The 12,317-nt window shown below is 32.4% G+C and overlaps 1 protein-coding gene across 1 annotated transcript in view; it reads left to right on the top strand.

Moving 5' to 3' along the window:
* The window catches only part of LOC148280194 (glycerol kinase 5), a 46,372-nt gene extending 39,418 nt beyond the window's left edge, over nt 1-6,954 (top strand). Inside the window, 8 exon segments of the mRNA XM_088228796.1 lie at nt 580-669; nt 840-1,154; nt 2,823-3,054; nt 4,397-4,491; nt 4,626-4,789; nt 4,874-5,007; nt 6,682-6,807; nt 6,810-6,954. Of these exon segments, the coding sequence (XP_088084922.1) occupies nt 580-669; nt 840-1,154; nt 2,823-3,054; nt 4,397-4,491; nt 4,626-4,789; nt 4,874-5,007; nt 6,682-6,807; nt 6,810-6,892 (1,239 nt within the window). The 3' untranslated portion in view covers nt 6,893-6,954.
* Nucleotides 6,955-12,317: the final 5,363 nt, after the last annotated feature.

Here is a 12,317-nt window from a genome sequence, read left to right as displayed (position 1 = left end):
AAGATGTATGAATGTGAAAGAAGCTAGGAATGTACGTCAGGATAGACATGTGTGGCGGGCCATCCTCTCTGCCTACCCCTATGAGGAAATGGCATGATAGTAGTAATAGTAATTATATTAAACATAATACTAAAACTAAATATTAAAAGAAACATTAAATTTTGCCAGTGAAGTCTTTTTACTTTTACAAATATATTTTTGGATTCGTTATCCTTATTGATTTTGTAAAAATATATTTAATTTTATTATATGCGAGTATGAATGTCTCGAAGATGTCGCAAAAGTGATGAAACCGTAAATTATAAATTTGTTGATTTAAGTATTACATGTCTGTTATCTCCGATACATTGTAAAATGTATCAATGAAAATTATGTTTATGTTTGATGAAAACGAACCATAATTACTTTAGAAAACTCAAGTATGTTTAAAAATTTGTTAAAACACAGATTATGTGTAGGTAAACAAATAAATAAATATCTGAAGTTTATATTGTCAATGGTATAAAAATTATTATATTGTAGCAAATTATGTATATGGATTCACATGCTATAATAAGTTTAATTTCTTTAAAATTTCAGACTGTCTCAGCAGCTGCCTATGTTCTCTATACATTTTCAAGAAGCAAACGTTTCTTAGCAGCCAGTGTAATAAAATTTTCTAATAATCAGGTAAATATACGTCATTAACTCGTTACATATACACTTTTTTACAGTAAGAATAAACTTTAAACTTACGTTAGGTGTCCTTCTTAAATTTTTAATAAGTACTGTAGAATTGAGAATTGCGGTGAATTTATAAAATTATGCACAAATCACAAAATTATACATTTTTTTTTCAGATAACTCCAAGGTTAGCTTGGGCTTTGAAAAACATTCCCAAATTAAGAAATGCTGTTCGAAATGGCACTGCTGTATTTGGTACAATAGACACATGGCTCCTTCACAAACTCACGGGTGGAAAGATTTACGTCACAGATTATTCCAACGCCTCAGCCACGGGGATGTTTGACCCCTTTATTCAGAAATGGTCCGCATGGGGACTTCGATTCATAGGCTTACCTATTGATATTCTACCGATAGTTGTAGATTCCGCTGGAGACTTTACTCATGTTGAAGAATCCTTGCTCGGGGCTAAGATTCCAATCACGTGCTGTGTGAGTATATGTCTGTATTGAATTGAGCTGCGGTAATTCCTGGGAATGTAATTCATATGTATTATACTTGGTATTTTATGATTTATAAATAAAAAAAACAGCAGTGGGTACTGACAAAAATTCTCGTGAACTTGTCATAACTAATACCATGCAGTTGCCAATATAAAAATTACTTTTAGTTATGAGTTTGACTGTTTTCAATGCTTTTTGACAGAATGCACAAATTGTATGTATTTATTTTTATTATATCAGCCCATATTAATTTTATTGCATGACACAAACCTCCCCTTGTCTCCTTTACTGATTCCAATATTTTCCGCCCTCATCCTTACACTCCCAGCAAACCTTTTAAAATCATTCTTACATCTTAACATAATAGATCCAAAACATATACATAAAATATTTCTGGAAAAATAAAAAAAAGTAAAACTCCAATTATCCGAAATAATGAGTGCCATACGTTATCACATAAAAACTTACCTTAACATGTCCAGCAAAGTTAATTGCTTTGATAAAGAAACGCGTTTTCCGCCAGCGCTGTTTATTATTTTTTATCATAATATCTTTATTTTTTATTTCCTGATAACGATTCGGATATTGGGCAATCTGAATGAATCCGGAGTTCGGATAAACGGAGTTCTACTAAATGTGGGAAATTCTAAAACTGTTGTTTTGAGTAAGTTGAGGGAGTGTTTTAATGCAAAATGAAACTGAAAACAAACCTGTAGAATTTCTATCAAGATTAATAGATTCTATTTCAACATAAATATAGATGGAGAACCTTTTTCATATCTTCTTCTTAACACTTTGAGTACCGGCCGAATACGCATAGAATTTACCCTGTGCCCGGCCCATTTTTGAGAAATTTCATGCTTTGTGAGGGTTTCTTGAAAGTGTCATAATTATGAAAATACTGAGTTAAATCTATTGAAACTTCTCAGATTTATTTGAAATAATCAAATAAGTAATTTGTGTATGATAGTTTTACCAACATTGACCTTTATGGAGAGCCACATTGCGCATTGCAATGTTCGCACATATTGTGCTTTGTATCCCGGAGCCGTGTAAACACGTGAAAATAATAACCATGCTTTGTGTCCCGGTCCCGTGTTTTCATGTGGTTTACCAGCAGTGAAAAGGTACTATTAAAAGTTACTAGATGTCAATAAAATGCACTTTTTTAGACAGCTGGGAAACCACGTGAGCACATGGGACCGGGACACAACGCATGGTTATATTATCACATGTTTACACGGCTCCGGGATACAAAGTGTTAAAGAGGTTCTTTTAAAATACTTGTCAATTAAAAAACTATTTGTTTATTTAGAAAATAAATTAAAACAGAATAATGGGTAACCCCAGTGAGGTCACATTATTTTTATTATTGTTTATAGTTTGTAAGAGTAAAATATGAATAAATAAATAAATATACTTACATTTATACCTAGAAAAAAAAATTCTTTGAGATAAAAAATGTTATGTAATTTTTGTGCTAATTCTCAAAGATACAAGTACTTATGAATACTATTTTATTTTTTTAATACAATATTAGATTGTTTTTTATATGAGCTGATCATACTTAAAGTAAAATTACTTGTTTATTTATGTTCTTGCTGCATTATTTTTATTCAATATGTTGACATATTTCATATTATCGACATTAAACAGATGGCTGATCAATCAGCTTCCATGTTCGGCGCTTGCTGCTTCAACCCGGGTGACGTAAAGCTAACTATGGGCACCGGGAGCTTCATCAACATCAACACGGGCCCCAAACCTCACGCCAGTGTCCTCGGCCTCTATCCCCTCGTGGCCTGGAAATACGGGACGGAGATGGTTTTCATGGTGGAAGGAAATAATAACGATACGGGAACACTTATTCTCTGGGCTTTATCGGCCGGTATGTACGGTTGTTTGTTTAATATTAGTTTAACTTACTAACAAACAATTTACTAGAATTTTGTTAACATTGACAGATATGATATAGACTCATATAAATAGTGTGAGGACCTTTTTGAGGGCAGAATATGGAAGTTTAGGAATTCACAGGACTTATGCTCTGCCATTGAATGCTCTAACTCTTGTACACTGTGTTGTATGCTTGAATATCCATAATCATCTTATACTTATTATCACAACTGACTTCAAAAATATCAATACCCTCAAAGCACCTAGAGTATTCCGCTGTTTTCTGGTCTCCATATTATGATTTTCACATCAAGAATGTTGAATCAGTTCAACATCGATTTTTGAGAAAGATAGGCTGGAAGTTGGGCTTATCCAGAGACCAATATACGTATAACGAGTTAGAAACTACCTTAAATATATCTTCTCTTCAAGACCGTCGAAATAAATCCGACCTTCTATTCCAATTTTAAAATTCTCAACTCCTTCTTTGATGCGCCTGAACTACTGAGCTCAATAAAATTAAATATCCCAACTAGAAATCTCAGACAAAACTTACTCTTTCATCCCGATAACCATAGAACTAACTATGGTTTTCATTCCCCTATGCCTAGAATTCTTAGGTCTGCCAACAAACATACCAGTCTTGATTTCTTTGATAAAAAGTTGTCTTCTTTCAAGCGATCACTGAATAAAATTTAATTATAAACACCTCTCTCCCGCTTCCACCCCACAAAGTCTACTATATACCATTGAGTCTTTCTACTTTTTCAATAATAATTGTCTATGTACATAATGTCCTTAAAAATGCCCATTGGGGATATATATAAATAAATAAAATTATACAAAGAGACGGGTTGCTGGAGGTCCGAGTTTCAAACAGGTACTACCCACCTCAGTACATAATAGTCAGTATCTAATAATTTGCTTATAATTTAATTTAAATTTGATTTCACATAATTGTAGTTCATCTAATTGTATTAAATTGTACACTGGTTTGCAGTCAGAACATATTATATTATTTACTTTAATAAACCCCGACTTTCGGCACTAAACTGAAACCCCGCTCTACCACAAGTTGTTTACCACTTTCTAACATGGTTATTAAGACATTCTTGTTAATTCGAGTTCTTTCGGTTACTAAGAAATGGTCCCAAAATTTAAATATTTGTATTTTCAAATCTATGTTTTTATATGGATACTATGTTATGATAAAATTGTATGCAAATTTCAACAATTTGTTCCAATGTAAAATTTAATTAGCACAAGTATCTAATTACTATGATGGATGTGATTATGTATATATGTACCTTAAAAAAGTGTTTTATTATTTATAGGATTAATTGAACATGCCAAAGAAACTGCAGATTTAGCAAACAGTGTAGATGACACCGATGGAGTATTCTTTATACCAGCTTTTACTGGCTTAGGTGTAAGTAATTTAGCATATTAAATCAAACTTCATGTCATTTTAACTTACCATTCAAGTATTTTATTTTGTTCTCAATCGAAAGTTTTATTTAACATCCCATGTCTATAATATGAATATTGTTGGAATGATTGTAGCCTCCGATCAATGATCAGACGGCAGCTGCTGGTTTTATTGGAATGAAAATGACATCGAAGCGAGAGCATTTAGTGCGGTCAATTCTCGAAGCTATTTCATTTGGAGCAGTTCAACTCTACAAATGTACAACCACTGAAACTTCATACAAACTACATACTATTAGGCAAGCTTGTAAAACATTATACGTATATAAATATATTTAATTGAATGATGAAACATGCCTATTAATATTTATTTACTTTTCCAGATTGGATGGAGGGGTAGCTCAGAATAATTTTATTAGTCAACTCATAAGTGACATGACAGGATTGAGATTAGAAAGACCAGTTTCTTCAGAAATATCAGTCCTCGGGTGTGCCTTATTATCAGGACTCGCTGCAGGTCAGCACACTTTAATTATTTGTTTACAAAGTTCACAACAAAATAACAGATACATAAATACAATCTTTGGACACAACATATTAAAATCTCACTCAGCCACAATCTCAGAGTAATAATACTCTACTACTTATAAGAGCCGCCCACATAACAAAAATCATTCTAGGTTTATCAATAACGAAGTTAGCTACAGTTTGCAGCAAAATAATGGACCTTAAATACTCAAGTCAAGAATTGTTAGTACGGTGACAAAACTGTCCGTTATACGCCTGTTGTTAAACCAAAAATTTGTAACGCTTTTTTTCTATGCAATATAATGAAATAGCATATCTATAACTTGGTCACGCATTATTACTCTGAGGCCTCAATGTACTTTTTTTTAAAGTCAGCTAGATATTCTTGTAAATATTACAGATTCGAAAATATCTGTTAAAAAATACTAAAAATAAATTAATAGGCTGTACAATAGAACTCCGTTTGTCCAAACTCTAGTCATCCGGATTGTCAAATATCCGAGTCGTTATCAGGAAATAAAAAATAAAGGAGGTATTATAATAACAAATAAAAAAGGGCACTGGCGGCCTGCGCGTTTCTTAGTAAACAAGTAAGTTTTTATGTGATAACGTCTGGCACTCATTAATCCGGATAATTGGATTTTTATTGTACTCACAAAATTAATTACCAAATGGCGGTTAGAATTAGATAGATTTATAAAACTAAACATCATCCTCAAACTCCATTGTTAAATTAAATGCAGCGTATCTCGATCCTACAGGAAGATAAGGTGATCAGTCTTACGCTTCAGGTACTATTCCAGGAGCAATGAAATATTGCAGTTCAAACAACCTTTAGAATATAAATTTTATGTCCACCCTACTGGGAATCGAGCCCGGCGAACGTGCCAACCACAACCCGTAAGGCGGACGTTTTTTCACTTAATTTTCCTTTTTTAAGATTTTTACCTTAGATAAAGTCCCATTGAATCAAAAACACTTGCCCAAGATTCTGGTTCAATTTCACACACAGACCGCTTGGACACAGACACACATCAAAACTAGACATTAAGCTGTGTGAAGTCATATAAAACGGATTTGAGCGCGAGCAGTCCAGACATGCTATCGCTGTGCAATGTGACAATTGCGGGACTAGTTATTTTTCTTTGTATCCATAAAATTGTATTTTCAATACCAACCAGCTCTGTCTGGAAGACTAAACACTCATTTCCAAGCTTTAGTTTTCGCTGGTATATCTCTTCGTGTTCTCATATACGTACCATCATAAGCAGCATTCGAAAACTTCACTATGCTCAAATAATTTATATGTACAAAAAAAAACAATACTTTGATATATTCTCATGAATGCACACCTTGTACCTGTGAAATAAGGATCAAAACGACAATACATTTAATTGTTAATTATTATAACAAAGAAGTTCAATGGTTTTTTTGGTTGACAACTTATTATTTGCATACAGAAAATGTATGATTTATGTTCTGCACTTCAGTGAATAGTAGATCAGATGACAGCGGATGTTCATTTCCAGGTGAGTCCTACAGGTTTGACAATGTAGTGCGCTATGCATCATCAGGTGCGGGTAAGGATTTGAAGATGGTGAATATTTTTAAATATTGGAGAGCAGTTATGTACCAAATACAATAATTTTGTATTTGTTTACAGGTGTTTGGAGTTCAAAAGAAGAAATCTGCTCATTTTATAAAGTGGACAGAGTATTTATACCAAGAGACGGTGTCGGTGCATCCTACGAAGGAGTTCTTCTCCGGTGGGAAGATGCTGTGAAGAGATTCACCGCTGGTACTCCACAGGGAAGAAGAAAACTAACATAGTGTCGCCAAAGTTCTCATTCACCGAAACCAAAGTCATGGCCTAGCACAGGCTTCAAGAAGGCTCCATTCACCGCCTTCTCTGTATCCCCAAGTTCTTAAAAAGAAACCGCAAATTGACAATTACCCTCCTATTAATGTCCTTCTTCGTAGTTCTCTTCAGTTTTAGTTTAATAAATGGCGATACCGATAGCTGAGGTTGGAACAAAACTGTGACGAGCACTGCCGGAGGTGTGGGGGAATATTCCACAGCTTTCCTTGTAGTTTTCTCGTTAACAGTTGTATCGGCATTATTTAAATTATTCATTTACTTGTTTGTTCTATATAGACATTTTGAATATCTTCGAAATTTCTGGATTGTTGGTAATGTATTAATATAAGCGCCTTTCATATCTCAGCATTATGAAATGAACAATATTATGGAATTTAATAGCTCTAAGTTATATTGATTGACGAAACACAGTAAATTTATGATGAATTGATTTTCTGATATAAAGCATCCTCACAAAGTATAGTAAAATACTTTCCTATTTATTTTTAATTTGATAGATTTATGTTTTATTCACGTTTTTATAAGTAAAAAATATATACATTGTGTTTTTTTATTTAGCAAGTCAAATATCGTTGGTAGAAAGGGTGAATAAACCAATTTTACAGGTTAAGCTTTTTAACTTTCCGATTACTTTTAGAGCTACCTTATGCAAAAATATAAAAAATGTTCATTTTCACATGATAGTCTAGGGATATTACTTGCCATGAAACATCTAAAAAATATATAGAATTATCTGTTGCAGGAGATTTTTTTTTGTGAATAATCTAATTTTCCTAGAAATGGCTAATTCGCCATCAATACAAAACACTGACAATACGACAGTTGTAATTACAGCAGAATAACAACGTTTTTATTAAATAATTGTTCAGATACTATAATATAATATCCAACAAAATATGTCAAACTAGTTTAAAACTCTACCTTTAGACGGAGTTTTAAAAAAAAAATCTATTTAATATCCATAGCCATAACCTACATATGAGCCCAATGCGGGTAAAATGAACTAACTTGAGATTTTAAAGGTGAAGTAAACTCATTGCCTACATTACATTTCTGTAATCAGTTTATTCCATAAAGCTTATTTTTCTGATTCTTTATGTAAAAAACAAAAAAAATGGCAAAAAGCTCATAGAGTTAAAACATTGAATGTAAAAGTTTGACCATTTTATCAGTTGGTTCACTTCACCTGCAATGGGCTCGTATGTCTTAATTATTAAAATTCTGGATTAATAACTTATTTAATAATTAAATTTGTATTTATGGTTCATACTGATCATGTAGTACATAGTTATAATGTGATAAAATAAAATCAACATAATTTTCATGCAATCTTATAAGATTGCACTCATTTTCAAAACAGTACACCATCAATGCTTCTTGCTAAATTAGCTTTGAAAAAGGTCTTAAACATACCTTCAATACCGAAAAACGATCATATTGATTGCTGAATTGGACAAGACAAAGTGACCAAATGCACACTCCTCGGTATTGATAAAATAAATAGCTCTCCGACAAATTAAGTTTAGTTTTCATAGACTAAGTAAATCGATTCCTTGGCAAAAAGACTGAGATTAGGAATCAGTTGAATAATATGTAAATCAGTTTTAGGTGACCAAGGATAGTCTGTTAAAATATGCTCAAAGTAGCTTTTCATACTATAGATATAAGTCGAGTACCTATTTATTTTAAGGAGATATTAATTTTTTATCGTTATTGTAAAGTATATATGTCGCGAAAGAGTGCCTAATTTTCTCTTTTTGTAGAAAATATACTTTGTACTTCCTGCATAGGTAAGCAAGCAACATTGCAAAATAACACATTTATTATCCTGGTAGCGTTTCGCTAAATTATCAATAGGATTTCTTGCTGATTTTTCGGACAGCATTGTAGAGTTCATCATCTCAGCTGATGTGTTATCATTTTATTCGTGATTTGTATCAGACCGCAGTCACAAATTCAAACTGTACGGTTATCGTTGGGCTTTCTCTTTTATTTAGAATATTTCATGCGCGTGTTTATTATGATAAAAAAAAAACATTACTTTATACAGGTACACTCATATTCATGTTATTTGAGTCTCTTCTAAAGTGTTATTAAAATACTCTCCTGCGTATATTTACTTAACATATCAGCATTGAAAAACATAGCTTTAGCACAATAATGTATAATTTACCATAGAATTATTTGACATTTATATCTGCCTCAAAATAATATTTCAATGGATGAAATCTTACCTATCGCAAATCATCATACACATCTCAAAACTGGCCAAAACATCGACATTGGCCCAATGACATCTAGTGATGGGGTTGTTAGAAATGTTCATATTTTTAGTAATTATTTCATTTGTTGTTATTTAATAGGAAAATATTTAGTATTTTTACAAACAAAACAAAAGTAGTCTAACGGTATGTATAAAAATGATTATTTTTTACTCATTTCATAGCAAATGTCTGAATTTAACTTATTTAAATATGTTTATTTGCCAAATTTTATATATATATCTTCTGGATAGGGAATACTTCAAATTTGTTGTGTTTTATGCAATCTCTTCATTAGAAAAAAGTTGTACAAACAAGCAAGTGCTTGAATATCAGACATGACAACTGTTTACATTCGCCAAGTCTTCCTTTGCCCTGTTTCGACATGTATTTTTTAATACTCCTTCCAAAGATTCAGGCAAAACAACATTTGGGCGGATGTTACACACAAAAAATTCTTAAGACATCATTTTTTACAGTATCTTATTTATTTTGAAATTACTGTTTGACGAAGACCAGACTAAGATGTAAACTTATAGAAATAGCTGGACCTGTGTAAATAACAGTCTTCTATAAAATACCGACAATCTGTTCAATGGATTTGGTGCAGTTTGAAATTCAAATGAGTACTCAAGTATTATGTGTTATACATAAGTTGACCTAAAGGCTTTCAGAAACTGGAAAAATAAAAATATTTGCTAATATTATGAAGCCACAATTTGGTAAAAACTGAGATGTATTAAGATGCCTATTTTTCATTAATAGAGTCGCCAAGTCATCAATAAATATTGTACTGTGGACATACAACAAAGGTAAAAAATAATACGCATGTTTAAAATGTCTCAATGAGGAAGTTCAGTGCTATGGGAAATTAGATATAAAAAATGTTTTCATACATCATCATCATTCCCTTTCCGCACCTAATGGTGCATAGTGCACTGCATTGGCAGTGTGACACCAATCACAGCGTATCTTGATCATTTTTTTATACATGAAGGTAAGATGATCAGTCCTACGCTTCAGGTACCAGTCAAGGGACTATGAAATATTCTGGTGTGAAAACACCCTTTTAAATCAATACCTATTTCAAATCAACCAAGTCGGGAATCAAACCCGAGACCTCTCGCACGGTAGGCAAACGCGCTGATATTACACCACAAGCTGTTTTCGTACACATGGTAAAAATTACAATATTTAGATAAAGCAGATTCAGGAAGAGTGGTGAATATAGCGGCAGGTGCAATACCAGTTGGCAGCAGACCTCCTGGAAGACCACCAAAAAGATAGCGGGACAGTTGTACGTCCGCATCCCGGAACAGGCTCCGAGAAATAACAGGAAGCAGTCCTAGAGAAAACAGAAGAAGACAAACTACTTTGATCTACGTCAAAATTCACTCAGATAAACCAATGATAGATTGATTTCTGGGAACCCAACTCACCAAACCGCAGAGCTCTCCGGCGAAAACTTGTGACGTCACATGCGGAGTAATTTCAAAATTACAAAACTTTATCAAAAATTACAAAATCATAGCGCTGATAAAACAACCACTGAACTTCCTTATTGAATGCATAGAATTATTCTTCATAAATATCTCAAAACTATTCTTGTTGGTGACTTCTTACAGCAATGTGTCAAAATATCCGTTTTTGCAAAAGCATTTGGTTGAAAATGTATAGGATCGCAAAAGCATTGAAAAGAATCCTAATATTGCATAGTGTAATATTGTATATTCATATTATGTACCCATTAACCTTCCATATAAAAGAGTGTTGAGTTTGGATAACTGTACAGGGTTGGCTGATTATAAAATGTTGCTATTTTTCAAATAAAACGATGGAATTGATTGTTTGCGTTTAATTTTCACACACTCATTTTTAATTTATAGGTTCTATATGTGATTCTTTCTAAAATCAAGTCTTTCGTTTAGGAGTTTGTGATAAAATAAAAATCTAGACACTATTGACAGCAATTGAGATATAATATATAGAGATAACATATCATACAAATCAGAGCTAAAAAGTCGTCCCCAAAGGAAAGGGAATGACCAGCGGAGGGAGTAAATATCGTCACGTCATATGACGTCGACTTTGACAAGCAAAACAAGTAATATAGTAAAAAGCACGGACTTTTTACATCGGTCTACTGCAATGTCTATTCAGTATGTCGCTCCCTTCCGCATTCACGTCACCTTTGTTTAACGTTTCACTATACGCCCGATACTAACTGAGCAGGACAGAGACAGGAGATAGCTTACGACTGGTAACATATTAATAAAACATTTTTTAACATTAAAATAACTATTTTAAACAAGTATTGATTAAGATAAAATTGCATTGCTTACCGGTGAAATGTTATACCATCGCCATTTCTATCTTTCCCAGATCGATTTGTGCAGTATCTTAGCGTACACAAAGAGGCATTTTAGTAATTGCGAGGAGAAAAGTAGCCGGGGAATGCACGCAACAGACTAAAGTCCGATGTATCAAACATATGCTAATTGGCCGCAGGTTGAGGGAACATATTTTGAACCCTCATGTTTACTAAAGTTATATACATCAATGTTGACAGCACATTTTTTTTTACTGTTTACTTTGTGTTGCTGGTATTGCATAAATATTTATCGTAGTTCAAAAAATTTTAATACGTATTTGTATATTTTATTTATTCATAAAAAAATAAGATAAAAGCAAATAAAATAAAAACCCGCTAAATCGTGACCGGCTCTGTCAGCAGATTTTTTTTAATATTATGAATAACATAAAAAATTATATAAAAAAAGCGTTAAAAAAAAACAAACAGTAAATGTCTACAATAGAAAAGATAATATCGCTATTATAATTATAATATACAGGTAGATATGCATTATTGCATATTAGTCATTCGGCAATTGCTTTCTTTTTAGATGTGTATAGTTATTTAGATTAGAAACTAAACTTTTTCTATATATTTCAATTCAAGAACCACATAATAAAAAAAACTTTAAAATGATAAACTTTCAAAGAAATATGCAAAGCGATATTTTTGTAAAATCGAATACGCAAGTTCGATGCGTGAGTATTTTTAGCCACAAAGATGTTTTTTTTAAAAATATTTAGGTAAATTTTTCAGCGCGAATGCGAAATTCAAAATGTTTTTCTTCTTCTTCTTAGTTTTTTATT

This window comes from Micrasema longulum, unplaced genomic scaffold (assembly GCF_059751315.1).
Source record: "Micrasema longulum isolate JH-2025_06_02 unplaced genomic scaffold, ASM5975131v1 h1tg000607l, whole genome shotgun sequence".
Classification (NCBI taxonomy): Eukaryota; Metazoa; Arthropoda; class Insecta; order Trichoptera; family Brachycentridae; genus Micrasema; species Micrasema longulum.
Note: the sequence above shows the minus strand (reverse complement) of the source record. Positions and strands in the feature narration are given on the sequence as shown.